This window comes from Nesoenas mayeri (assembly GCF_963082525.1).
Source record: "Nesoenas mayeri genome assembly, chromosome: 1".
NCBI lineage: Eukaryota > Metazoa > Chordata > Aves > Columbiformes > Columbidae > Nesoenas > Nesoenas mayeri.
The window spans coordinates 211,611,256-211,635,581 of NC_137541.1; the positions used below are offsets into that span (position 1 = coordinate 211,611,256).

Genomic DNA, 24,326 nt, shown 5'->3' on the forward strand with positions numbered 1-24,326 from the left:
ATATAGTATACATATATATAGATGTAACTGTTTCCCTGAATTTCTTGCAGGTTGCGCGTAATAATCACATCTAAGCTGATTTTTAAGCAATTTGCTTCAAATCTCCGGAGACGAGCATCCCATCCAAGCGCGTGACTTCATCCCTACAAGCGTGCGGGTGTCTTCCTCGGGTTCCCAGCCACCCCAGGGTCTCACCAGCATCCAGAGCTGGTGGTCCCAACCTGGTTCCTTGCTGTCATAAGGATGAGGAGAGCGCTCAGGGTGGTCATCGGCTCTTGGATGATGCTCAAAGATCTCAGCGTCATGGTGGGCTGGGATGGAGAGGGACCTTACAATGGCATTTTAGCTCAAGTCATCTGGGTTTGCAGGCGCAGTGGCCATGTCCTGGTGGAGAGGATTGTGCACGGTGACAACAGCTTTGGGTTGTGGCACCGAAAGTGATGAAGGAGGCAGATCCAGCCTTGGGGTTTTCCATGGTTGGAGCTCATCTGTGCCAAAATCTCCTCTAATGTATTTTTGGGGTCTTGCAATAGAAAGGCAAATGCCGGGGACTGTGAGAGTGGTGGCAGGTGGGACAATCCCAACCTGTTGTCCCTAACTGTCCCCAGACAAAAGGAAGGTGACAGAGCGGGACATGCCAGGCCACACCATCCAGACCCAGGAGAGGGCGCAAAATATTCAGATTTGGAGGACTTCAGCTGGGGCTGCAGGTGCCCACCCGGCTTCAGGGAAGGATGGAGGATCCCAGTTCCATCACACCAACCCATACCTGGAGAGGACCCATGGGATGAGGCAACCAGCCAAAATTCAACCACAATACAGCTTTAATGGCAAAAAAATAACCAGGTCCTAAAGAAGCTGGTGGTGGATGCAGGGACATCCTTGATGATGTCTCTGATGGTGGAATCACAAATTTGGGGTGTTTTTAAGGGTAGGAGGCACATGGAGCTCATTCATTTTTGCATTTTGGGTCTGACTGTGTCCTGCCCGGCCTTGGGGTGGTGTAAGCAGTTCCCATGGTACCCCCAGGCCTAGAAGCCATGGTGATGGGCACAACGGGGCACCCTAGAGATGGGGTGGGCACAAAATCCTTCACTTGAGAGATGCTCAACACCAGCAGCCTGAGGACCAGCTCCTACAGCGATGAAACATGTGGCTCTTCCCAAAATCCCATCCTGAACACCTGGTGACCACAGAGACATCATAGGGACATCATCCTTATGGCCAGGAGACACCCAGCCCTGGGGGGACCAGGGGACAAGGGTGGAGGGAGGAAAGGGAGAGCTGGGGACGGAATATCTACATCTCACAGCATCGCTGGAGGCACTTTATAGGTGCTGAAAAATGCGTTTATGAGGGGTGTTGGATCTCTTTTTAATCACCATCAGCTTTTTCATGCCCCCGGGACAGAGACAGCAACGTCCTTTACGTGGCCAGGACACCCCTCCAGCCCCATCCACGCTGCCAAGGCCCCAGTTCACCCATCAACTGCCCCAACCACCTTCTTTTTCATCTCCCCAGAGATAAATCTGTTGTCTTGGGGGAAAAAGGGTTATAGGCTGCAAATAGCAAGTGCTGACAAGCCATGCTAAAAAACCATGAGAAAGTCTGTTTTCGCGAGGCGGTGAGTTGCCAGAGCTTTTTGCAAGTTGGGAACAAGGTGTTCTGCTTTCTCTGAGGACAAGTTGCAAAGCACGGGCTGGAGAAAAAGACACAAGAACCCCGGTTTTTTGCTTATTTATCCTGTTTCCCCCACTCCCTCCTCCCTAAAGTTTAAAAAGCTGGACGGAGATGGACGGAAGGGGATGAGGGATGGGGGGGATGAAGGATGCAGGGGATGAAGGATGCGGGGGATGAAGGATATGGGGGATGAAGGATGTTGGGGGTGAAAAATGGGGGAGGTGAAGGACATGGGGACTGAAGGATGTGGGGGTGAAGGATGGAGTGGATGGAGGATGTGGGGTGAAGGATGAGGGTTGTAAAGGATGTGGAGGTGGAGGATGTGGGTGTGAAGAATGGGGGGGATGAAGTATGGTGGGATGAAGGATAGGGGGGGTGGAGAATGTTGGGGATGAAGGATGAGGGGGTGAAGAATAGAGGGGTGAAGAATGGGGATGTGAAGGATGCTGGGGATGAAGGACGGGGGGGTGAAGAAGGAGGGGGGTGAATGTTGAGGGGGTGAAGTATCCAGGGGTGAAGAATGGGGGGCAGAAGGATGTTTGGGATGAAGGATGGGGAGGGTGAAGGATGTTCGGGATGAAGAATGGGGGGAATGAAGGATGGGGACATGAAGGATGGGGGACGAAGGATTAGGGGAGTGAAGGATGGGGGGATGAAGGATGGGGAGGTGAATGGTGTATGGCGGTGGGGTGCTGCCGCTTGACCTGAGAGCAGGAGGGCAGCTCTGCAATCCCCCCTTAAGAAAAACAAATAAACGAAAAATTAAATTAAAAAGAAAAAAAAAGGCGAAACCTCCAACCATCCCCCTCTGCGGAGGAAACCCCGCCTCCGGGGAGGAAAGTTTATTTGAATGCAACAAATAAAAAAGCAGGGGGGTGAAGGGAGGAGAAAAAGCCTAAAAAAAAAAAAGGGGGGGGGAGAGAGAGAGAGAGGGAGAGAGCGAGCAAACAAAGCGGGAGGGATGAAGGCCGCTGGCAGCCCGGAGGAGGAGCGGGGCCGGGCGGTGCCTGCGGCGGGGCCGGGGCCGGGGCGCGGCGGGGCCGGGGCCGGGGGGCGGGCGGAGGCGGCGGCGGCGGGGGTGGGGGGGGGCAGACAATGGCGGAGGGGGGCAGCGGTCGGGGGGTAGCGGCGGGTCGGTGGTTCCTGCCCGCCTCCTCCCCGCCTTCCTCCACCTCCTCCTCCTCCTCCTCCTTCTTCTTCTTCCCGGGTAGGAAAGTTTCAGCGTCGATCGCGGAGCAACAACCGGGCCGGGTTTTTGGCAGCCTGGCCCCATCGGTACGGCAGCTTTCGCTTCGTTTTAGCGAACCGGAGCCAACGGGCCCGGTTCATGCCGGGGTTCAACCACCATCCCCGGTTTTACCGCCGCCGCCGCCGTCGTCGTCGTCGTCGCCGCCGGGCCCGGGGTTGAACGCGGAGCCGCCGCGTTGGCCCAGCGTCCCGGCGATGCGGAAACTCTTCGGGGAGAGCTGCCGGCAAAGCGCCGGGAATGGGAAGGGCGATGGGATTGGGAACGGGAACGGCGTTGGGAACGGGAGCGGCCGGGGAGCTCCCCCGCCGCCTCCACCCCGCAGCCGCGTCCCGCACCCGGCTCTCGCCCGCTCTCCCCGCTGCGGAGCTCTGCCGGAGCCCGGCCCGCATTCCTGGCATAACTCGGCTCGACCGCAACCGCCCTCCTCCTCCCCATCGCCCCGCTCCAACGGGGAAGATGAAGCGGCGGCATCCCGGTCTCCCCGCCTTTCGTCGGGCAGCGAAGGCGAAGGGCAAAGCGGTGCCCAGCGTCACCGCGCCGGCCGGAAGAAAAAGAAAGAGAGCGGTGGTTGGGAGAGCCCGGCAGACGGCGAGGCCGAAGGCTGTGGGAGTGTGGTCTCCCGTCACCCGTTGCCCGTGGTGGCCCGGGTCTCCAAGGTGAACATCCTGCCCTTCGGCAGCCCCGGCGCGTCACGGAGCAGCAGTCGTTATTCCAGCACCGAGACGCTGAAGGAAGAGGAACAGTTTGGGATCTGTTGGCCCAACCAAGGGCGGACTCTCCAGGCGAGTTACGGTGTCTATCGGTCACCCAGTTTCGGGACGAGCGATGGCCTGGTGTGGGGGCAGCCGGCGGTCCGTGTCCGTCCCAAGCTGTCACAGGGCACGGCCAAGGCAAAACCGGACTTTGGGAGCGAGAGCCTGCACCAACCGGGGCTGGAAGGGGAGCAGGCCAAGCACCGCAAGTCCTTGTCCAACCCTGACATTGCCAACGAGACCCTGACGCTCCTCAGCTTCCTCAAATCAGACCTCTCGGAGCTGAAGGTGAAGAAGAAAGGAGTGCGGATCGGCCTTGACGCGGGTTCCGATGGCTGCTCCGGCATTGCCAACTCCTCCCCGGGCAGCCACGGCACCGCTCAGCCCCCCAGTCGCTGGGCGCCGGGCGAGCGGCCAACGCTCAAGGACCTGACGGCCACTTTGCGTCGCGCCAAGTCCTTCACCTGCTCCGAAAAATCGGGGACGCGGCGGCTTTTCCTACAGAGCGCCATGAAGCAGAGCTCCTCCGAGCTCCTCCTGGCCACCGCCGACAGCCGGGACCAGGTGGCTTCGGATGGGGCGCAGCGAGGGGACGAGGATGCTCTCCCCATGGTCATCCAGGACCAGTACATCCAGGAGGCGAGGCAGGTCTTTGAGAAGATCAGCAAGATGAGTTCCCAGCAGGACTATGGCTTCGCGGCTGAGCAGAAGGACAGCGGAGGTGTGGAGGGCGCCGAGGTGGTGGCACCGACGGGGACAACAGACATGGCTCTTCTGGGCCAGGCGGAGAGCACGCGGTGTTTGAAGGAAGTGGAGCCGGAGGAGAACCTTGCTCGCAGGAAATCCGTGGAGGAGCTGTTGGGTCACGAGTCGAGCGTGATGGACGAGGGCATCGTCACGGAGCCGGAGCCCACGCGGATGCCCTTCCAAGACCTGCATGAAGCCATGGATGCCTGGACGCTGCCCAACGCCGTGCCGGCAGCTGGTGACACCGAGATGCCACTGCCCGCTCATCCGGCAGTGGCGGTTGAAGACCTTCCAGCCGGCAAATCCGAGACACCGAGCACCCCCGGCAGCCTGCGCCGCCGCCGTAAGTTCCCCTCGACGGGTGCTAATGGGATGGAGGGTGGCAACGAAGGTGGCACCGAGTCCTACCGCTCCCTAAGCGACCCCATGCCCCACCGGAGATGCTCGATGGCGGAGGAGGCGAAGAATTTCTCCGTCGACAGCAACCTCCTGGGTTCGTTGAGCGCCAAGGCGGGTATCCCCCAACCCGTTGGCATTGCGGGCAGCGCGGGCAGCGCGGGCAGCGACCTGTCGCTCGGCAGCGATGGGCCGCGGGACTACAGCAGCCTCATCCAAACCATCGTCAGCCAGCCCGGCGCCATGGCGAAGCTCATCGATGACAAAGGCAACAGCAAGACCATCAAGAAGAAGTCGCTGAGCGACCCCAGCCGCCGCGGTGAGATGCCGGCAGGCACCTTCGAAGGTCCCGGTGAGGCCATCAGCGAGCTGGAGCCCAGCATCCCACCATCCAGCAGCGAGCCCATCCTCTCGGCACAACCAGCCGCGCCGGGCCCCGGCCGTGGTTATGGCTTTGACCCCAAGTTGGCCGATGTGTTGTCCCCTCGCATCGCGCGGCGCAGCTCCAAGAAGCGCTCCAACCGCGCGGCTCACCAAGAAAACCAACCGCCGCCAGCACCCGCCGTCCTCGCCAAGAGCCGCCCGGCCACCAAGCATGTCCGTCACACCAGCGAACCCGCCACCTTTGTCCCCATCACCGTCCCCGAGCCGCTTGTCCCCTCCGGCCACCACAGCCACCTCCCCACTCCATCTGCTGGCCGCTCGCCTGGTAAATCCTTCCCAAACCTTCAACCTCCTTCTCTGGAGGATGTCACCAAGCGGTACATGCTGTCCCTCAACTCAGGTGACGCGTCCCCCGCTCCCGGGGATGGACCTCGCTCTCCACCCGCTGCCCCACCGCCCCGGCTGCCCCGCTGCCCGCGGCCGCCCGACGAGCACAGTTCCAGGACCAAGCCGCAGGTGGTAAGTGCCCATCCATCCTAAAAACACCTTTGTTTCACGGGGTACGTGACCCCTCCAAAGCGCGGGTGGCTTCGGGAGGTCCCTCGTTGGGGACAAATTCCCATCTGCGGATGCGCTGCCGGATGGCCAAGAGCTTTCCCAGCCCTTTCCAGTGGTCCCAAGGGGATGAGCTCTTGTTTGCAGGAGTGATCTCTCCAATAAAAAGGCGATTTTTGGGCAGGAAGAAGCAGGTTTCAAGTTAAATAGCACCAAATTTTGGTGGAAGGTAGTTTTATAGATCTATATTATATGCTATATTTATATATAGCATCTCCTGGCGATGCTATATAAAGTTCCGATAAACGGGTGTGCTCTGGGCTGGCCCTGAGATGCTGAACCAAAAATTGCCTTTTCCTCAGCAAGGAGAGCTTAAATGGTCCTTTTACTTGGGATTCGTCATGCCAAACCCCTTATTGAGCAAATCAGCATATTTTCCCCCAAAAAATCGCCATCACTGTGCCTGGGACCGTGCGGTTTGTTGTGCTGCCGGCGTGGGAAAACAGGGGAAGAAATATTCCTGTGGACTGAGTATTGTATAGATGTGTAAAGTTTTATCTCGTTGGTGGAAGAATTAACGCTGCTTGGGGGATGCAAAGGCGGTTTTATCGCCCCGTGTGCTCTGGGGTCTTTCCTGGGGTGGGTTTTTTGGCGTTGCTGACCCCTCGACTGGTGTTTGGAGATGGACTCGGGTTCCCATCTCTCCGGGTGTTTGTGCCGGGAAGCGCTTGGCAGCACCACCTCCCCCTGCGGCACCCACGGGGCTTTTAATAGCGCCGGGAGAAACCCAGAAATACCCATTCCCGCGGGGGACGAGCCGAGAGCTCACGGGAACAGGGCTGCCAGGGCTCTCTCGTCCCACTTTGAGGCCGATTTCAGAGGACGTGCTGGACTGTTCCCTTCCAACAGCCGCCGGCAGCCAAGCGTGAAGTCCCTGGGGCCGAGCCCGGCCGTGTAACCCTTGCTGGCCGGGGCAGAGCTGCCTGGAACACAGGGAGGTTTGTTTGTATGCACTCAAAATCCAGATCCTTGCAGCGTTATTCCATCGTTATTCCTGGGGTCAGGTATTCCTGCAGTATCATCTCCCCGAGATGTTCTCCTGGGGTTCCTCATCCCTGCAGCGTCATTCCACCAAGATATTCTCCTGGGGTTCAGCATCTTTGCAGCATTATTTCCCCCAAGATGTTCTCTTGGGGTTCAGTATCCCCAGAACATCATTGTCCCCAAGATATTCCCCTGGGATCCAGCATCCCCACTGCATCATTTCCCCAAGATGTTCTTCTGGGGTTCACCATGCCTTCAGCATTGTCCCCCCAAATATATTATTTTGGGGTCCAGCATCCCTGCAGCTTCATTCCCCCCAAGATATTCTCTTAGGATCTGGCATCCATGCAACATCCTCCCCTCAAGATATTCTCTTGGGGTCCATCACCCCTGCAGCATCACTCCCTCAAGATGTTCTCGTGGTATCCAGCATCCCTGCAGCATCATTCCCACAAGATATTCTTGTGAGATCTAGCACCCTATAGCATTATCCCCAACAAGGTGTTCTCTTGGGGTTCCTCATCCCCACAACATCGTCCCCCTAAGATGTTCTCCGGGATCCAGTGTCCCCACAGTATTACCTCCTCAAGATATTCTCTTTGGGTCCAACACCCGTGCAGCATCACTCCCTCAAGATATTCTCATGGTATCCAGCATCCCTGCAGCATCATTCCCCCAAGATATTCTTGTGGGATCTAGCACTTTATAGCATTATCCCCCACAAGGTGTTTTCTTGGGGTTCCTCATCCCCACAGCATTTTCTCCCAAAGATATTCGCTGAGATCCAGCATCCCCACAGCATCACGTCCTCAAGATATTCTCCTGGGGTCCAGCATCATTCCCCCAAGATATTCTTGTGCGATCTGACATCCGTGCAACATGGGATCCAGCATCATTCCCCCCAAGATATTCTCTTGGGATCTGCCATCCGTGCAACATCCTCCCCTCAAGATATTCTCTTGGGGTCCATCACCCCTACAGCATCACTCCCTCAAGATATTCTCATGGTATCCAGCATCCCTGCAGCATCATTCCCCAAAATATTCCCCTGGGGTCTGGCATCCTCATAGCATCATTCCCCCAAGGTGTTCTCCTGGGGTCCAGCACCCCTGCAGCATCATTCTCCCAAGATATTGTCCTGGGAGGCTCTGCCACCCATCCAGCTCCTTCTCCAGCTGTTGTCCCCACTGCCAGACAAGAGCTGTTGGTGGCCAAGAACAGGGAGCTCTCGGATCCTGTGTCAAACATCCCTTTGCAAATAATCATGAGTGAATTTTGCTGCAGTTTTGCCTGATGTATCAGTTCAAAGTGAGGCGTTTGTCCTCTGTGATCTCGGTGTGGAAAGTGCTCTTGAAGCGTTAAGCGTTATAATTAAGCAGGGTAACGAGGCACCTCTTGGGGCCGTGGCTGACGGCGCCATGGGGACATCGGCGGGTCCCCAGGGCAAGGCAGCGCCCCCGGCGGCATTTCTTTATAAAGAAATATCTCTTACTAAATTATTAATATGTTACGTTTATATAATACGTGGTTTCTATTAATTATTTATAAAGAGATATTTCTGATTCAGGCGGCGCCCCGGGGACGGTGCCCACTCCATGGTGATGCCCCCTGCACCCCCGTACACTCCACAACCCTGGTCACTTCAGCATCATTTTGGGTGGATTTTTACCACATCCAGCACTGGGCTTTGGCAACTGGGAGCCCAGTTTGGCCGAGCATCATTTTGGGGACACGGGCCACCCCGCGGGGCCGGACCCCAGGGGTGGTGCTCCTCACCTTGCTCGAACCCGCCGGCCGGGTGCGAATTTTCCCTTTTAAGGGCAACACCGCAGCTGTATCTTCAAATCTCTCTCCTGCCTTTGAATTGCTTTGTGCTGCAGCCATAACGCAACCGAAACCAGCATTTTTATTTCTCTTTTTGATTTATGATATAGCAGAGCGGGGATGTTTTATTTCAGATGGCACCAGCCAAGGTTGGGGGGGTGGATGGGGACCGAGCCCTGCAAGGGAGTTGCTTTAATATAGGCGAGAACATCGAGGACCGGATATAACTTGGCACCGGGACGGCTGGCGGGGAGCGGAGATTTACGTGTCCCTGACCGTTGGAGAAGAAATAAGCTTTATTTTGTATTTTATTTCTTTTTCCCCTCCCTAACTCAATGGAAAGGGCCGGCGTCCTGAGGTCGGTCGTCTGCTTGGGGAAGAGGTCGTTGCTGCTTGGGGATTTTGGGGCGCTGGAGCATCTGTCCCACGTCATGGTGATGGTCTGTCTGTCCTGGCGTCTGTTTCCAGCAGATGATGCTGGGGAGGGATTAACAATGGGGTCTGACAAGGGTTCAGTGATGCTCCCCCAAAATATTCTCTTGGGGTTCAGCATCCCTGCAGCATCGTTTCCCCAAAATATTCTCCTGGAGTTCAATATCCCTGCAACACCATTCCCCAAAAATATTCCCTTGGGGTTCAGCATTACTGCAGCATCATCCCCCCAAGATATTCTTTTGGGGTCCAGCATCCCTGCAGCATCATTCCCCCAAGATATCACTTTGGGGACGAGCATCCATGCAACATCATTCCCCCAATATTCTCTTGGGGTTCAGCATCCCTGTAACATCACTCCCCAAGATACTCTTTTGGGGTTCAGCATCCCTGCAGCATCATTCCCCCAACATATTCCTTTGGGGTTCAGCATCCCTGCAGCACAATTCCCTCAATATTCTTTTTGGGAGCAGGATCCCTGTAGCATCATTCCCCAAGATATTCTTCTGGGGTTCAGCATCCCTGTAGCATCACTCCCCAAGATGTTCTTTTGGGGACCAGCATCTCTGCAACACCATTCCCCAAAATATTCCCTTGGGGTTCAGCATCCCTGCAGCATCATTCCCCCAATATTCTTTTGGGGACCAGCATCCCTGTAGCATCACTCCCCAAGATGTTCTTTCGGGGATCAGCATCCCTGCAGGATCACTCCCCAAGATATTCTTTTGGGGTCCAGCATCCCTGCAGCATCACCCCCCAATATTCTTTTGGGGACCAGCATCCCTGTAGCATCACTCCCCAAGAGATTATTTTGGGGTCCAGCATCCCTGCAGCATAAATCCCTCAATATTCTTTTGGAGTTCAGCATCTCTGTAGCATCACTCCCCAAGATGTTCCTTTGGGGACCAGCATCTCTGCAACACCATTCCCCCAAGATATTCCCTCAGGGTTCAGTATCCCTGCAGCATCATTTCCCCAATTTTCTTTAGTGGACCCGCATCCCTGCAGTATCACTCCCAAGAGATTTTTTTGGGGTCCAGCATCCCTGCAGCATCATTCCCCAAGATATTCTTTTGGGGACCAACGTCCCTGTAGCATCACTTCCCAAGATATTATTTTGGGGATCAGCATCCCTGTAGCATCACTCCCCAAGATGTTCTTTTGTGGTTCAGCATCTCTGTAACACGATTCCCCCAAAATATTCCCTTGGGGACCAACATCCCTGCAGCATCATTCCCCCAATATTCTCTTGGGGTTCAGCATCCCTGTAGCATCACTCCCCAAGAGGTTATTTTGGGGTCCAGCATCCCTGCAGCATCATTCCCCCAAAATGTTTTCTTGGGGTCTGGCATCCATGCAGCATCATTCCCTCAATATTCTCTTGGGGTTCAGCATCCCTGTAGCATCACTCCCCAAGATGTTCTTTTGGGGACCAGCATCCCTGCAGCATCACTCCCAAGAGATTATTTTGGGGTCCAGCATCCCTGCAGCATCACTCCCCAAGATATTCTTTTGGGGACCAGCATCCTTGCAGCACCATTCCCCCAAGATACTCCCTTAGGGTTCAGCATTACAGCAGCATCATCCCCCCAAGATATTCTTTTGGGGTTCATCATCCCTGTAGCATCATTCCCCCAAAAATGTTCTCTTGGGGTCCAGCATCCCTGCAGCATCATTCCCCCAAAATGTTCTCTTGGGGTCCAGCATCCCTGCAGCATCATTCCCCCAAAATGTTCTCTTGGGGTCCAGCATCCCTGCAGCATCATTCCCCCAAAATGTTCTCTTGGGGTCCAGCATCCCTGCAGCATCATTCCCCCAATATGTTCTCTTGGGGTCCAGCATCCCTGTAGCATTGTTCCCCCAGGCTTATTTTCGCATCCCCCATGGTTTGGGGGTAATTTTGGCAGGGTTTTTGTGCTGTTTGCCGGGTTCGGCCGCCCGGCGCGTCCCGGAGCGGTAACGTGCTGTTCTCCCTCGGCGGCGGGACTGTTTGTCCTGGGCGCTTTCCAGCGATCCTCCATGGGGCTGGAGCCGGCCAAACCATCCTGGGTGCAGAATTGCTCCTTCACCCCGTGTCTGACGCCGGGCACGAGGCTTTTCATTCCCCAGCAGCACATCCCACTAAAAGATGCTTTGAAGAACGCAAGAAAACATCCACAAAATCTCAAAACATTGATGTTTTTCTGCCTCCAGCATCCCATGAGCCGCACACACATGTGAGGCAACCCAACGCATTTGGGGTGCTTTGGGTGAATTTGGGGTCTTGGTGGAGGTATGAGCGGGATGCCAGGCTGGCATCCCCTCGCCTCTTTCTTTTTCCCCGTGGCAGAATCCAGCACAGGATGGAAAATTAGGTATGTTCGCTGCCATGCTCTTGTTTGTTGATTTAGCAGCGGGCGGATTAAACAGGAAAATATTGATTTAAATATAGCACCTCGCGGGAGCGGAGGAGTCGTGGGAACGCGACCCCCCCGGCGCCCCGGCCGCTGCCGTCCCACCTGCTGCACCCCAAAAATGTCACCGGGGACAGAGGGGGATCCCCAGAGGGACCCATCGGGGTCACATTCCCAGGGACACTTGCGTAAAACCCCCAAATCCCTCCCCAGCATCCTCAGCTCATCCTCTAGATCTCATCCTCACTTCAGCTTCATCTCTAGGACCGGATCCGTGCCATATATCCCTTAGCCAACATTTGGCATCTTTGCCCCTATTTATCCCTCCGTTCGCTATGTAAATCCCCGTAGAAACCAGGTTTTTAGGCCACTTTGGGGAGTTTTCTCATTTGGTGGCGTTACTGGGAATCTATAATTAAAGGCGCTGCGCGGGGAGGATGAGGATGGGTGAATCTTGGCTCTTCTGTCGTGATGCTTTGCCCGGTTTTCACAGCACCGGCTCAGCGAAACACTGGGGGAAACTGAGGCACACAGGCTGCATTTTTGCCCCTTTTCTTCCCTGGTGTAAAAAAAATCCCCTTAACTTTGCCCATTTTTGCCCCTTCCCGGGGCCAAAATCCCCTTAACTCAGCCCATTTCTACCTCTTTCCTTCCCCAGTTCCAAAATCCCTTTAAATCTTCCCATTTCCCCCCATTCCTTCCCCAGTGCCAAAATCCCCTTAAATCCTCCGGTTTTCACCCCCAGTGCCAAAATCCCCTTAAATCTTCCCTTTTTTATCCCTTTTCTTCAATTCCAAAATCTCCCTTCCCCAGAGCCAAAATCCCCCTAAATCTCCCCATTTTTACCCCTTTCCTTCCCCAATTCCAAAATCCACTTAACTCTCCCCATTTGCGCCTCTTTCCTTCCCTTCTGCTGGCATTTTGAACACCCTTGGGTGACACGGAGGACGTGTCACCCAGAGCCACCCCCCTTATTCCTTGTCCCTGTGCCTGCCCCCACTTTAATTAAAAGCCTCTAATTAATGAAGCAGCAGGGAGGCTGGAGCAGATGGGATATGCATCCTTGAAGCCCAGACACCCCAAGGTGGCACCCATGGGTGCCTTGTGCCGGTGTTCATGGGGCAGGATCTGGCCCCGCAGCGAGAGGGTTAGTCCTGGGCTAAGCCGGGGGCTGGGACCGGCCTTGGCCCGCGGCCACCTGGCCCAAAGGTCGGGCTCTTGGCAGGGTGACAGGGCTGCAGTGATTTGGGGGACGCTGCAACGGGCTGGGTGGCAGCTCCGCTTCCAGCCTGCGGGGAGACCCAGGACCCTGTGCGGGTGCTGGGGTGCACATACAGGGGTGCGCGGGGGGGGGGTCCCTGGTGCTGGGGTGCACGTGCAGGGGTGCACAGAAAGGTCCTTGGTTGCGGAGGTGCACGTGCAGAGGTGCATGAGGAAGTCCTTGGTGCTGGGGTGTACGTGCAGGGGTGCGCAGAGACATCCTTGGTGTTGGGGTGCACATGCAGGGGTGCACAGGGAGATCCTTGGTGTTGGGGTGCACATGCAGGGGTGCATGAGGAGGTCCTTGGTGTTGGGGTGCACATGCAGGGGTGCACAGGGAGATCCTTGGTGCTGGGGTACACATGCAGGTGTGCATGAGGAGGTCCTTGGTGTTGGGGTGCACATGCAGGGGTGCGCAGTTTGATCCTTGGTGTTGGGGTGCACATGCAGGGGTGCATGAGGAGGTCCTTGGTGTTGGGGTGCACATGCAGGGGTGCGCAGAGACATCCTTGGTGTTGGGGTGCACATGCAGGGGTGCACAGGGAGGTCCTTGGTGCTGGAGTGTACGTGCAGGGGTGCGCAGAGACATCCTTGGTGTTGGGGTGCACATGCAGGGGTGCGCAGGGAGATCCTTGGTGTTGGGGTGCACATGCAGGGGTGCATGAGGAGATCCTTTGTGCTGGGGTGCACATGCAGGGGTGCATGAGGAAGTCCTTGGTGTTGGCGTGCACATGCAGGGGTGCGCAGAGACATCCTTGGTGTTGGGGTGCACATGCAGGGGTGCGCAGGGAGATCCTTGGTGTTGGGGTGCACATGCAGGGGTGCACAGGGAGATCCTTGGTGTTGGGGTGCACATGCAGGTGTGCATGAGGAGGTCCTTGGTGTTGGGGTGCACATGCAGGGGTGCACAGGGAGATCCTTGGTGTTGGGGTGCACATGCAGGTGTGCATGAGGAGGTCCTTGGTGCTGGGGTGTACGTGCAGGGGTGCGCAGAGACATCCTTGGTTTGGGGTGCACATGCAGGGGTGCACAGGGAGATCCTTGGTGCTGGGGTACACATGCAGGTGTGCATGAGGAGGTCCTTGGTGTTGGGGTGCACATGCAGGGGTGCGCAGTTTGATCCTTGGTGTTGGGGTGCACATGCAGGGGTACATGAGGAGGTCCTTGGTGTTGGGGTGCACATGCAGGGGTGCGCAGAGACATCCTTGGTGTTGGGGTGCACATGTAGGGGTGTGCAGGGAGATCCTTGGTGTTGGGGTACACATGCAGGGGTGCGCAGAGACATCCTTGGTGTTGGGGTGCACATGCAGGGGTGCACAGGGAGATCCTTGGTATTGGGATGCACATGTAGGGGTGCATGGGGAGGTCCCTGGTTGGAGAGGTGAACATGCAGGGGTGCATGAGGTGCAAGGGGTGTACGTGGAAGAGGTCCCTGGTTGCAGAGGTGCACATGCAAGGGTGCACAAGGAGATCCTTGGTGTTGGGATGCACCTGCAGGGGTGCGTGTGGAGGTCCCTGGTGCAGAGGTGGACGTGCAAGGCTGCATAGGGGGGCCCTTGGTGCAGTGGTAAACGTGCAGGAGGTCCTTGGTGCAGTGGTAAATGTGCAGGGGGTCCCTGGTGCAGGGGTGCACATGCAGGAGGTCCCTGGTTGCAGGGGTGCACATGCAGGAGGTCCCTGGTTGCAGGGGTGCATGTGCAGGGGTGCATGAGGAGGTCCCTGGTGCAGAGGTGCAAATGGAGGAGGTCCCTGGTGCAGAGGTGAACGTGCAGGGGTGCATGAGGAGGTCCCTGGTGCAGAGGCGTATGCGCAGGAGGTCTGTGGTACATAGGTGGACATGCAGGAGGTCCCTGGTGCACAGGAAGGGGTGCCTGAGGTGGTCTTTGTTGCAGGGGTGTACATGCAGGGGTGCACAGAGAGGTCCCTGGTGCAGAGGTGGACGTGCAAACATGCACATAAAGGTGCTTGGTGCAGGGCTGCACGTGCAGGAAGTCCTCAGTGCTGGAATGTACGTGCTGGTCCTTGGTGCTGGGGTGGACGCGCAAGGGTGCACGAGGAGATCCTTGGTTTTGGGGTGGACATGCAGGGCTGTATGGAGAGGTCCCTGGTGCAGGGTTGTACGTGCAGGGGTGCATGAGGAGGTCCCTGGTGGAGGGGTGGACAGGCAAGGCTGCATAGGGAGGTCCTTGGTGCAGGGCTGCATGTGTAGGAGGACCCTGGTTGCAAAGGTGCATGTGCAAGGGTGCATGAAGAGGTCCTCGGTGCAGAGGTAAATGTGCAGGAGGTCTCTGGTTGCAGGGGTGCATGTGCAGGGGTGCATGAGGAGGTCCCTGGTGCTGGGGTGTACATGCAAGGGTGCATGGGGAGATCCTTGGTGTTGGGATGCACGTGCCGGGGTGCACAGGGAGGTCCCTGGTGCAGGGCTGCACATGCAGGAGGTCCCTGGTTGCAGAGGTGCACATGCAGGGGTGCATGAGGAGGTCCTTGGTGCAGGGGTGCACATGCAGGGGTGCACAGAGAGGTCTTGGGTGCAGGGCTGCACATGCAGGTGGTCCCTGTTTGCATAGGTGCTCATGCAGGTGTGCACAGGGAGGTCCCTGGTGCAGAGGTGGATGTGCAGGCATGCACGGAAAGGTCTTCGGTGTAGGGCTGCACATGTAGGAGGCCCCTGGTTGCACAGGTGCACATGCAGGGATGCACAAGGAGGTCCCTGACTGCAGAGATGCACGTGCAGGGCTGTCCAAGAAGGTCCCTAGTGCTGGGGTGCTCATGCAGGTGTTCACGGGAGGTCCTTGGTGCAAGGGTGGATGTGCAAGCGTGCACGGAAAGGTCCTTGGTGCAAGGCTGCCCATGCAGGAGGTTCCTTGTGCAGAGGTGAACATGCAGGGATGCATGAGGAGGGCCCTGTTTGCAGGGATGTATGTGCAAGGCTACACGGGGAGGTCCTTGGTGCAGGACTGCACATGCATGAGGTCCTTGGTGCTGGGGTGGACGTGCAAGGGTGCACGGGGAGGTCTCTGGTGCAGGGGTGGATGTGCAAGGGTGCTTGGAGAGGTCCTTGATGCAGGGCTGCACATGTAGGGGGTTCCTGGCTGCAGAGGTGCAAAATAAGGTGTGCACAAGCAGATGTGCACAAAGAGGTCCCTGGTGCTGGTGTGGACGTGCAGGGCTGCACAGGGAGATCTGTGATGCCGCTGTCCATGTGCATCCCTGTACAGTGACATTCCCTGGTGCTGGGGTGCACGTGCATCCCTGCACGGGGAGCTCTGCAGTGCTGGAGTGCAGGGGAAGGTCCTTGGTGCAGGGGTTTTCATGCAGGGGTGCACACAGACATGCCCGGTGCAAGGGTGCATCAGGAGGTACCTGGTGCTGGGGTGCACATGCAGGAGGGGTGCACAGAGAGGTCCTTGGTGCAGGGGTGCACATGCGGGAGGGTCCTGGTGCAGAGGTGGATGCACAGGGGTGCACAGAGAGGTCCTTGGTGCAGGGGTGCACATGCGGGAGGGTCCTGGTGCAGAGGTGGATGCACATGGGTGCTCAGGGCCGTCTCCGGTGCTGGGGTGCACATACAGGGGTGCATGAGGAGGTCCCTGGTGCAGGGATGCTCATGCAGTGGTGCATGAGGAGGTCCCTGATGCCAGGGTGCTGGTGCAAGGGTGCACAAGCAGAGGGACACAGGGAGGTCCCTGGTGCTGGTGTGCACGTGCAAGGGCGCGTATCTGGTGCAGGGGTGCACAGGGAGATCCCCGGTGCTGGTGCAAGGGAGCATGAGGGTGCAAGGATGCATGAAGAGCTCAGGTGAGCCAGTTTGCACGTGCAGGAGTGCACAGGAAGATCAGTAGTGCCACTGTGCACCTGCAGCCCTGCACGGGGAGATCCTGGGTGCTGGGGTGCAGGGGTGCACAGAGACATGGGTGCTGCTGGTGTACATACCCAGCGACGCACAGGGATGGTGCAGGGCTGCACCGTCCCCATGTGTGCATTGCACGGGCTGCTCTGCGTTTCTGGGCACCCTGCCCGCACCCTGCCCGCACCCTGCCCGCACCCTGCCTGCACACATGCACGCAGCTTTGTGCCTGGGCTTTTCCCTGCAGTATCGCCCACCTCTGAAGCTTCTGCTTGCAGGAGGTGGCCTGCATCTCTTGATCTGCTCTTGCAGGGGAATCATAGAATCACAGAATGATTTTGGTTGGAAAAGACCCTCAAACTCACCGAGTCCAACTGTTCCCCCATCGCTGGCACTGCCCCATGTCCCCAGAACCTCATGTCCGTCTGTCCAACCCTCCAGGGATGGTGACTCCAGCACTGCCCTGGGCAGCCTGTTCCAATGCCCCACAGCCCTTTGGGGAAGAAATTGTTCCCCACATCCAACCTCAGCCTCCCCTGGCGCAACTTGAGGCCGTTTCCTCTGCTCCTGGCGCTTGTTCTTGGGGAGCAGAGCCCGACCCCCCCTGGCTCCAAGCTCCTTTCAGGCAGTTCAGAGATCAGAAGGTCTCCCCTCAGCTCCTGTTCTCCAGCTGAACCCCCCAGGTCCCTCAGCCGCTCCATCACACTTGTGCTCCAGCCCCTCACCAGCTCCGTTCCCTTCTCTCAACTCGCTCCAGCACTTCAAGGCCTTTCTTGGTGTGAGGGTCCCAAAACTGCCCCCAGGATTGGTGGTTTGGCCTCCCCAGGTCCCAGCACAGGGACGGTCACTGCCTTGGGCCTGCTGGCCACACCAGTGCTGGTACCAGCCAGGATGCTGGTGGCCTCTTGGCCACCTGGGCAGGAAGCAACAGGTCAGTGTCTCTGAGATGTGCACATGCAGTGCTGGTCCCTCCTCTTGACCTCAGCTGGGATGGAGACTCAAAGCTGCCCAGGTCTTGTTGCTGGGTGATGGGAGGGACCAGAGAGGTCTTTGCTGCTGAAATCTATCACCTGCCCATCGCAGGCAGGTCCTGATGGAGCAGCTCCCACAGCTTTGGGAGAATTTCTCCTAAGTTTGGGTGCAGCCTGAGAAGAGGTTTTTCGCTGAAGAAGATGGTGCTGTCACATGCAGTGAAGATGCAGTGGGGCAGCACCAGAGTTTGGTCCGTATGGAGTTTCTTCCACTTCTCACAGGGCTTTGCCCTGAAAGGTGGGGGAGAAGACTCCCTTCCATCCTTCTTTCTATCCATCCATCCGTCCATCCATCCATGCATCCATCTATCCATCTGTCTCCACCCATCTAGCTCCATTAATTTATCCATCTCCATCCACCCATCTCCATTCATCCATTTCTATCCACCCATCTCCATCTGTACATTAACCACCATCCACCCAGCCATCCACCTCCACCCACCCATCTCCATCCACCTTCACGCATCTATCTCCATCCATCCATCCATCCATCCATCCATCCATCCATCTATCCATCCATCTCCCCCAGCATCCATCTACCCATCTTCACCATCTCCATCTGTCTCTACCCTTGTCCACCTATCTCCACCCATCTCCATCCATCTCCATCATTGGCAACCAACAACAGAACCCAAAGTAATGGCACGAAGATGTGCCAGAGGAGATTTAGGTTGGATATTAAGAAAAGGTTCTTCACCCAGAGGGTGCTGGGCACTGGAACAGGCTCCCCAGGGATGTGTCACGGCCCCAACCTGACAGTGTTCAAGAAGAGACTGGACAACATCCTCAGACACATGGGGTGAACTCTGAGGTTGTCCTGTGCAGGGACAGGAGTTGGACTTGATCCTTGTGAGTCTCTTCCAACTCAGGACATTCGATGATTCTATGATCCATCTCCTCCCATCTCCATCTATCTCCATCCAGCCATCCCCCACCATCTTTCCCCCTCCACCCATCCAAGACGACAGGCCCCACTAGCCATGCAGACATGATATTCAGAGCAAGCACAGTCCATCTTCCAGAACATCTTCTGAAGGCATCAAGCCCAACTTTCACAGGCAGAACCCCCTAAAGTAAATAACCTTGCGATTTCCACCGTGGTGTTTCCAGACCAGGATGTGTCCGGAGAAGAAAAATCAACCACTTCCACCCCCTTCTCCCTCAACGTGGCTCTTTTTAAAGCTCGGATGGTTGGTCCCGGTGGGGCTGTTTCTCCGGGTTGCCATGGCGAGGATGGGTGAGGAATTTCGAAGGGAATGGCTCCAGTAACTGAACTCTTCTCTAAAAATAGCGTGTTTGCTTTTTGGGTCTTTGGGAACTGCGACCCGGCCAATGGGAGCGAGGATGAAAATCAGCATCTGGGGAAAATATATTCCAGGAACTCCGCTCGTCGTGCAAAGTCCGGTTGGAGCTGCTGGGCTGCTGGGGAACTGGTCCCAGTCTGCTCAGTCCCTGCCTGCACTGGTACCAGTTGCTCCATGAGCACCTTTCCTGCTTGCAGATGGGGGTTGTCTCCAAGTTATGTGTCCCCTGTGCCTTTTATAGATTATTTTAAGTTGAATCCTTTTAATTTGAGGGGCACAAGGGTTGGTGGCAGGAATGTGTTGGGTTGTGTGACCCCCCATGTCCTGTGATGTCCCAGAGCCCCTGGACATGTCCTTTTTAAGGGAACTTGGGAATGGCTACCACCACCTTCTACCCCACCAGTGACATCCAAGACACCAACAAACCCCACTAGAGCATCTCTGTATGGATGCGCTGGGAAAAGACATCTGTGGTGGTATCTACCATCAGGTCCCCTCCAGAGGAGCCACCATCCCAATGTGGCAGCGACCACCACCAGGTCCCCTCTGGAGAAGCCACCATCCCAAGTGAGGGGATCACCACCACCAGGTCCCCCCAGGAGGAGTCACCATCTCAACGTGGGGACAGCCACCACCAGATCCCTTCCAGAGGTGCCACCATCCTGATGTGGAGATCTCCACCACCAGGTCCCCCCTCAAAGAGTCATTATGCTGACATGAGGACAGCTACCACCAGGTCCCTTCTGGAGGAGTGACCATCGTGATGGCGGGATGGCTACCACTAGGTCCCCTCTGAAGAAGCCACCAACCTGATGTGGGGATGGCCACCACAGAACCACATCCCAACAGAACCACGTTCCAACAGAACCACCATCCCAACATGGTAACGGCCACCAGCAGGTTGCCTCCGGAAAATAAACCATCCCTGTGTGGGGACAGCCACCACCAGGTCCCATCCAGAGAAGTGACCGTCATGGTAGTGGGATGTCTACCACCAAGTCCCTTCTGGAGAAGCCACCATCCCAATGGGGGAGAAGTCACCATCCCAATGGGGGAGCAGCCACCACCAGGTCTCATACAGGGGAGCCACTGTCCCAACAGAAGGATGACCGCCAGCAGGTCCCCTCCAAAAGAACCATCATCCCAACATGGAAATGGCCACCACCAGGTCCCCTCTGGAAAAGCCACCATCCCAACGTGGGAATGGCCACCACCAGCTCCCCTCTGAAGGAGCCACCATCCCAACATGGTAACGGCCACCAGCAGGTTGCCTCTGGAAAATAAACCATCCCTGTGTGGGGACAGCCACCACCAGGTCCCATCCAGAGAAGTGACCGTCATGGTAGTGGGATGTCTACCACCAAGTCCCTTCTGGAAAAGCCACCATCCCAATGGTAGAGTAGCCACCACCAGGTCTCATACAGAGGAGCCACTGTCCCAACAGAAGGATGGCCACCAGCAGGTCCCCTCCAAAAGAACCACCATCCCAACAGGGGAATGGTCACCACCAGCTCCCCTCTGAAGGAGCCACCATCCCAACATGGGGACATCAGCATCCCCACGTGGTTCCTGGGGCTGGAGAATGTTTCCTTGGCGGTGCAGTGGAGTTGCTATTTGTGACTGGCCGTTCCCAATCCCGTTGGTACTCTCCAAAAAAAACAAGCAGGGAGTTGTTTGCTTGAAAAGATTGGCATCTCCAAGCCCAGGAGATGGTTTCCTGCTTTTTTTAGCTGGAGTAGCAGCAAACTCCTCGTCCTGCCCTCGTTTGGCATCCTCCTTCTTGCTTTTTAAAATTTTTTGGAAAGGTTTCATCTTGACCCCTCGGCAGAAACGCCATTGCTAGCGGTAGGGGATCATTTTTGGTCCTTATTTTTGGGTGGTTTTTTTGGTTGCCCCAAACCCTGTTGAGATGGGATGTAGATGGCTCAGAGCCTCGGTAAGCAGAGAGGGGACTCATCCCTTGGTCGTCCGATCCTGGCACAGGTCAGTAGATGCCGAAATGCCCCTTTTTTATTTTGCAGCCCCCCCATCCCATGGTGCCGCTGTGACAATGACATGACAGAGAAGGTGTCACCTCTTGCCTTGCTGTGATGTGATGTGAGATGTGAGCGTTCCTGGTGAGGTCTGTGGTGCCCCCCCACACCAGCTCCCTGCCTCCCCGGTTGCAGCCGTGTTGGGCAAGAGGACCCGCCACGTTTGGGGTGCTGTGGGGTTGGGTGTCTGTGGGGCATGGGTGATGCTGGGGATGGAGGCTGGTGTAGGCACAAAGAGGGTCTTCTTCTGGTGGTGGCACCCCAGCTGCTGCCAAGGGTATGGAGCCAGGTGGTGGGGCATGAGAAGGGCTGGGGCAAGGGCATGACAGGGGCTGCTCGGGGCTCCTGGGTGTCCATGGACTCCTGGGTGCCCATCAGCTCCTGGGCGTCCATCAGCTCTTGGGTGCTCATGGACTTCTGGGTGTCCATACAGTTCCTGGGTATTCATAAGCTCCTGGGTATTCATGGACACCTGGGTGCCCATGGACTCCTGGGTGCCCATCAGCTCCTGAGTGCTCATGGACTCTTGGGTGTCCATCACCTTCTGGGTGCTCATGGGCTCCTGGTTGCCCATCAGCTCGTGAGTGCTCATGAACTCTTGGGTGTCCATCACCTTCTGGGTGCTCATGGGCTCCTGGGTGCCTATCAGCTCCTGAGTGTTTGTCAGCTCCTGGTGCCCACAGACTCATGAGTGTCCATCAGCTCCATGGTGCCCATGGACTCCAGGGTGGCTCCCAGACATCCATCAGCTTCTGAGCATCCATCAACTCTTGCGCACCCTTTGGGTCCTGGATACCTCTTGGCTGCTGGTGCCTCAGAATTCTGGGTCCACATGGAGGTCTAGATGCGCATTGGCTCCTGGTGCTCATCAGCTCCTGATGCCCAATGGCTGCTGGGTGCCTACCAGCACCAGGGTGCACAGTGGCTCCTGCATGCCTTTTGGCTCTCAGATGCCCATCAGCTCCCGGTGTCCATCAGCTCCTGATGCCCAACAGCTCCTGGTGCCCATCGGGAACTGATGCCCATCAGCTCCTGGTGTCCATCGGCTCCTGGTGTCCATCAGCTCCTGATGCCCATCAGCTCCTGGTGCCCATCAGGAACTGATGCCCATCAGCTCCTGGTGCCCATTGGGAACTGATGCCCATCAGCTCCTGGTGCCCATCAGCTCCTGATGCACATCAGCTCCTGATGCCCATCAGCTCCTGGTGCACATCAGCTCCTGATGCCCATCAGCTCCTGGTGTCCATCAGGAACTGATGCCCATCAGCTCCTGGTGGCCATCGGGAACTGATGCCCATCAGCTCCTGGTGTCCATCAGCTCCTGGTCCACATCAGCTCCTGATGTCCATCAGCTCCTGGTGTCCATCAGCTCCTAGTGCACATCAGCTCTTGATGCCCATTAGCTTCTGGTGTCCATCAGCTCCTGATGCCCATCACCCCAAGTGCCAGACCGGTGCCCTCCTGGGTACCCCAATTTTGTTTGTGCCTCCCTCACCTGGATGCACACCCCATGCCACCAGCCACCCAGCGCACCTCCTACCCACATGTAGGTAGTGATGCCAACGGGTGCCACCATTGGGCACTCTTCTCCCTGGCTTCCCTCTCCCCCGACCAAAACCCCAATGACTATTATTTTTGGGGTGCTGTGGCTTGTGCCAGCAGCTGATGTGGCATCCAGGGGTGCTAGTGAGTTGGGGAGTGGGGGGGGCACAGTGGATGTGGGGCTGGGAGGCAGTGGAGAAGGACGGGGTGGGTGGAGAAGCGCAGGGCTGACCTCAGCATCTGGAAAGCTGCGCTCTTGGGCCGCGGCCGGCGTGCCGAAAACCGGGAGGCAAAAAAAAACCCTTCCATATTTGGTGAAAGCTGCTTTAGGGGCTCGGCAAGGGCTGGATGGAAACAGGGGGGGCCGGCAAAGCTCCCTCTGTGGGGTTCTGGACCATAGCGACATGAGTTTTGCAAGGGCTCTGCAAATGTGTCAGGGAATGGATGGCAGTGGTGGGGGGGGGTGGAAATCAGGGTGAGCATCGGGGAGGGGGGCACCCATGCTGATGCAAATCCTGATTTTGAGTGCAAATCCCATGGGAAAATCACATTTAGAGGATGAATTTTTGTTGCTTTGGGAAATGAGGTTCGTGCCGGCTCCTTGTCCCACCGGCACCGCTCCCGGGGCTGCCGCTCGCCGGGATGTCCAGCATCCTTCCACCCAAAAGCTGCTCCCATTCCTCTATTATTGTTTTATTCCTGGCTTTTTCTCACACTTAAAAAGCAGAATTCCAGCCGGGCCGTGTCCTCTCGGGATGAATCACCGCAGCCGAGAAGTCAGAGAAGGGAAAACAAGTAAATTCTCAGCACATCCATTTGGGGCTGAAGCTGCCCTCCTCCTCCTCTTCCTCCCTGTCCCGGAGGCGGTTGTGCCGCCGGGTTTCTCTATGGGAGCATCCCTGAACAAACCAAAGCTCCTCTGTGAGCTGGGAGCCTGGGAAAAACCACGACCGAGGGAAAAGCAAACATCTCCAACGCCAGGGCTGCGAATAAACACCGGGAGTATTATTAGTAACCGAAGTGGAGCTGAATCAGAGCCGCTGATTTATGCTCTTATTTCCTTTCAAGAATGTTACGCTACGGAAAGCAGTTTGGGTTTTTCTTACCCGTGGGAGAAGAGCGAGCGGCTGGGCAGGGAGGGGATGCAACCCCGGACGTGATGCTGCGCGGCGTCAGCCCGGCTCGGGCACGGCCCAGCTGCTGCGACACAGGTCCTGGTGTCCCCTGGGGTGGGGAGGATGGGGGGTTCTCCAAGATGTGGCCTGACGGTGTCAAGGATGCAGGGAGCTGGTACCCAGGGATGGGGGGACTGGGATTGAGGGATGAGGAGGCTGGTGCTGGGGATGGAGGTGACTGGTACCCAGGGATGGAGCACAAGGGTGATGGGAGCAGCTGAGGGACCTGGGGGGTTCAGCTGGAGAACAGGAGCTGAGGGGAGACCTTCTGATCTCTGAACTGCCTGAAAGGAGCTTGGAGCCAGGGGGGTCGGGCTCTGCTCCCCAGGAACAAGCACCAGGAGCAGAGGAAACGGCCTCAAGTTGCGCCAGGGGAGGTTGAGGTTGGATGTGGGGAACAATTTCTTCCCCAAAGGGCTGTGGGGCATTGGAACAGGCTGCCCAGGGCAGTGCTGGAGTCACCATCCATGGAGGGGTTGAACAGACACAGAGATGAGGTTCTCAGGACATGGGGCAGTGCCAGGGGTGGATTATGGTTGGACTCGATGATCTTGAGTGGCTTTTCCAACCAAAATGATTCTGTGATTCTGTTATGTGGAGATGGCAGGTACCCAGGGATGGAGGTGACTGGTACCCAGGGATGCCAGGGGCTGGTACCCAGCAAACTGAGGTTGTCCC

General features: G+C 56.9%; 1 protein-coding gene across 1 annotated transcript in view; it reads left to right on the plus strand.

Annotated features, from left to right (window-relative positions):
- Window positions 1-2,775: 2,775 nt before the first annotated feature.
- ARHGEF17 (Rho guanine nucleotide exchange factor 17) overlaps window positions 2,776-24,326 on the plus strand; it is a gene marked incomplete at both ends in the record, with an annotated part of 44,476 nt that continues 22,925 nt past the window's right edge. The window contains one exon of the mRNA XM_080363913.1: window positions 2,776-5,727. Within this exon, the coding sequence (XP_080220039.1) occupies window positions 2,776-5,727 (2,952 nt within the window). The remainder of the gene's footprint in view (window positions 5,728-24,326) is intronic.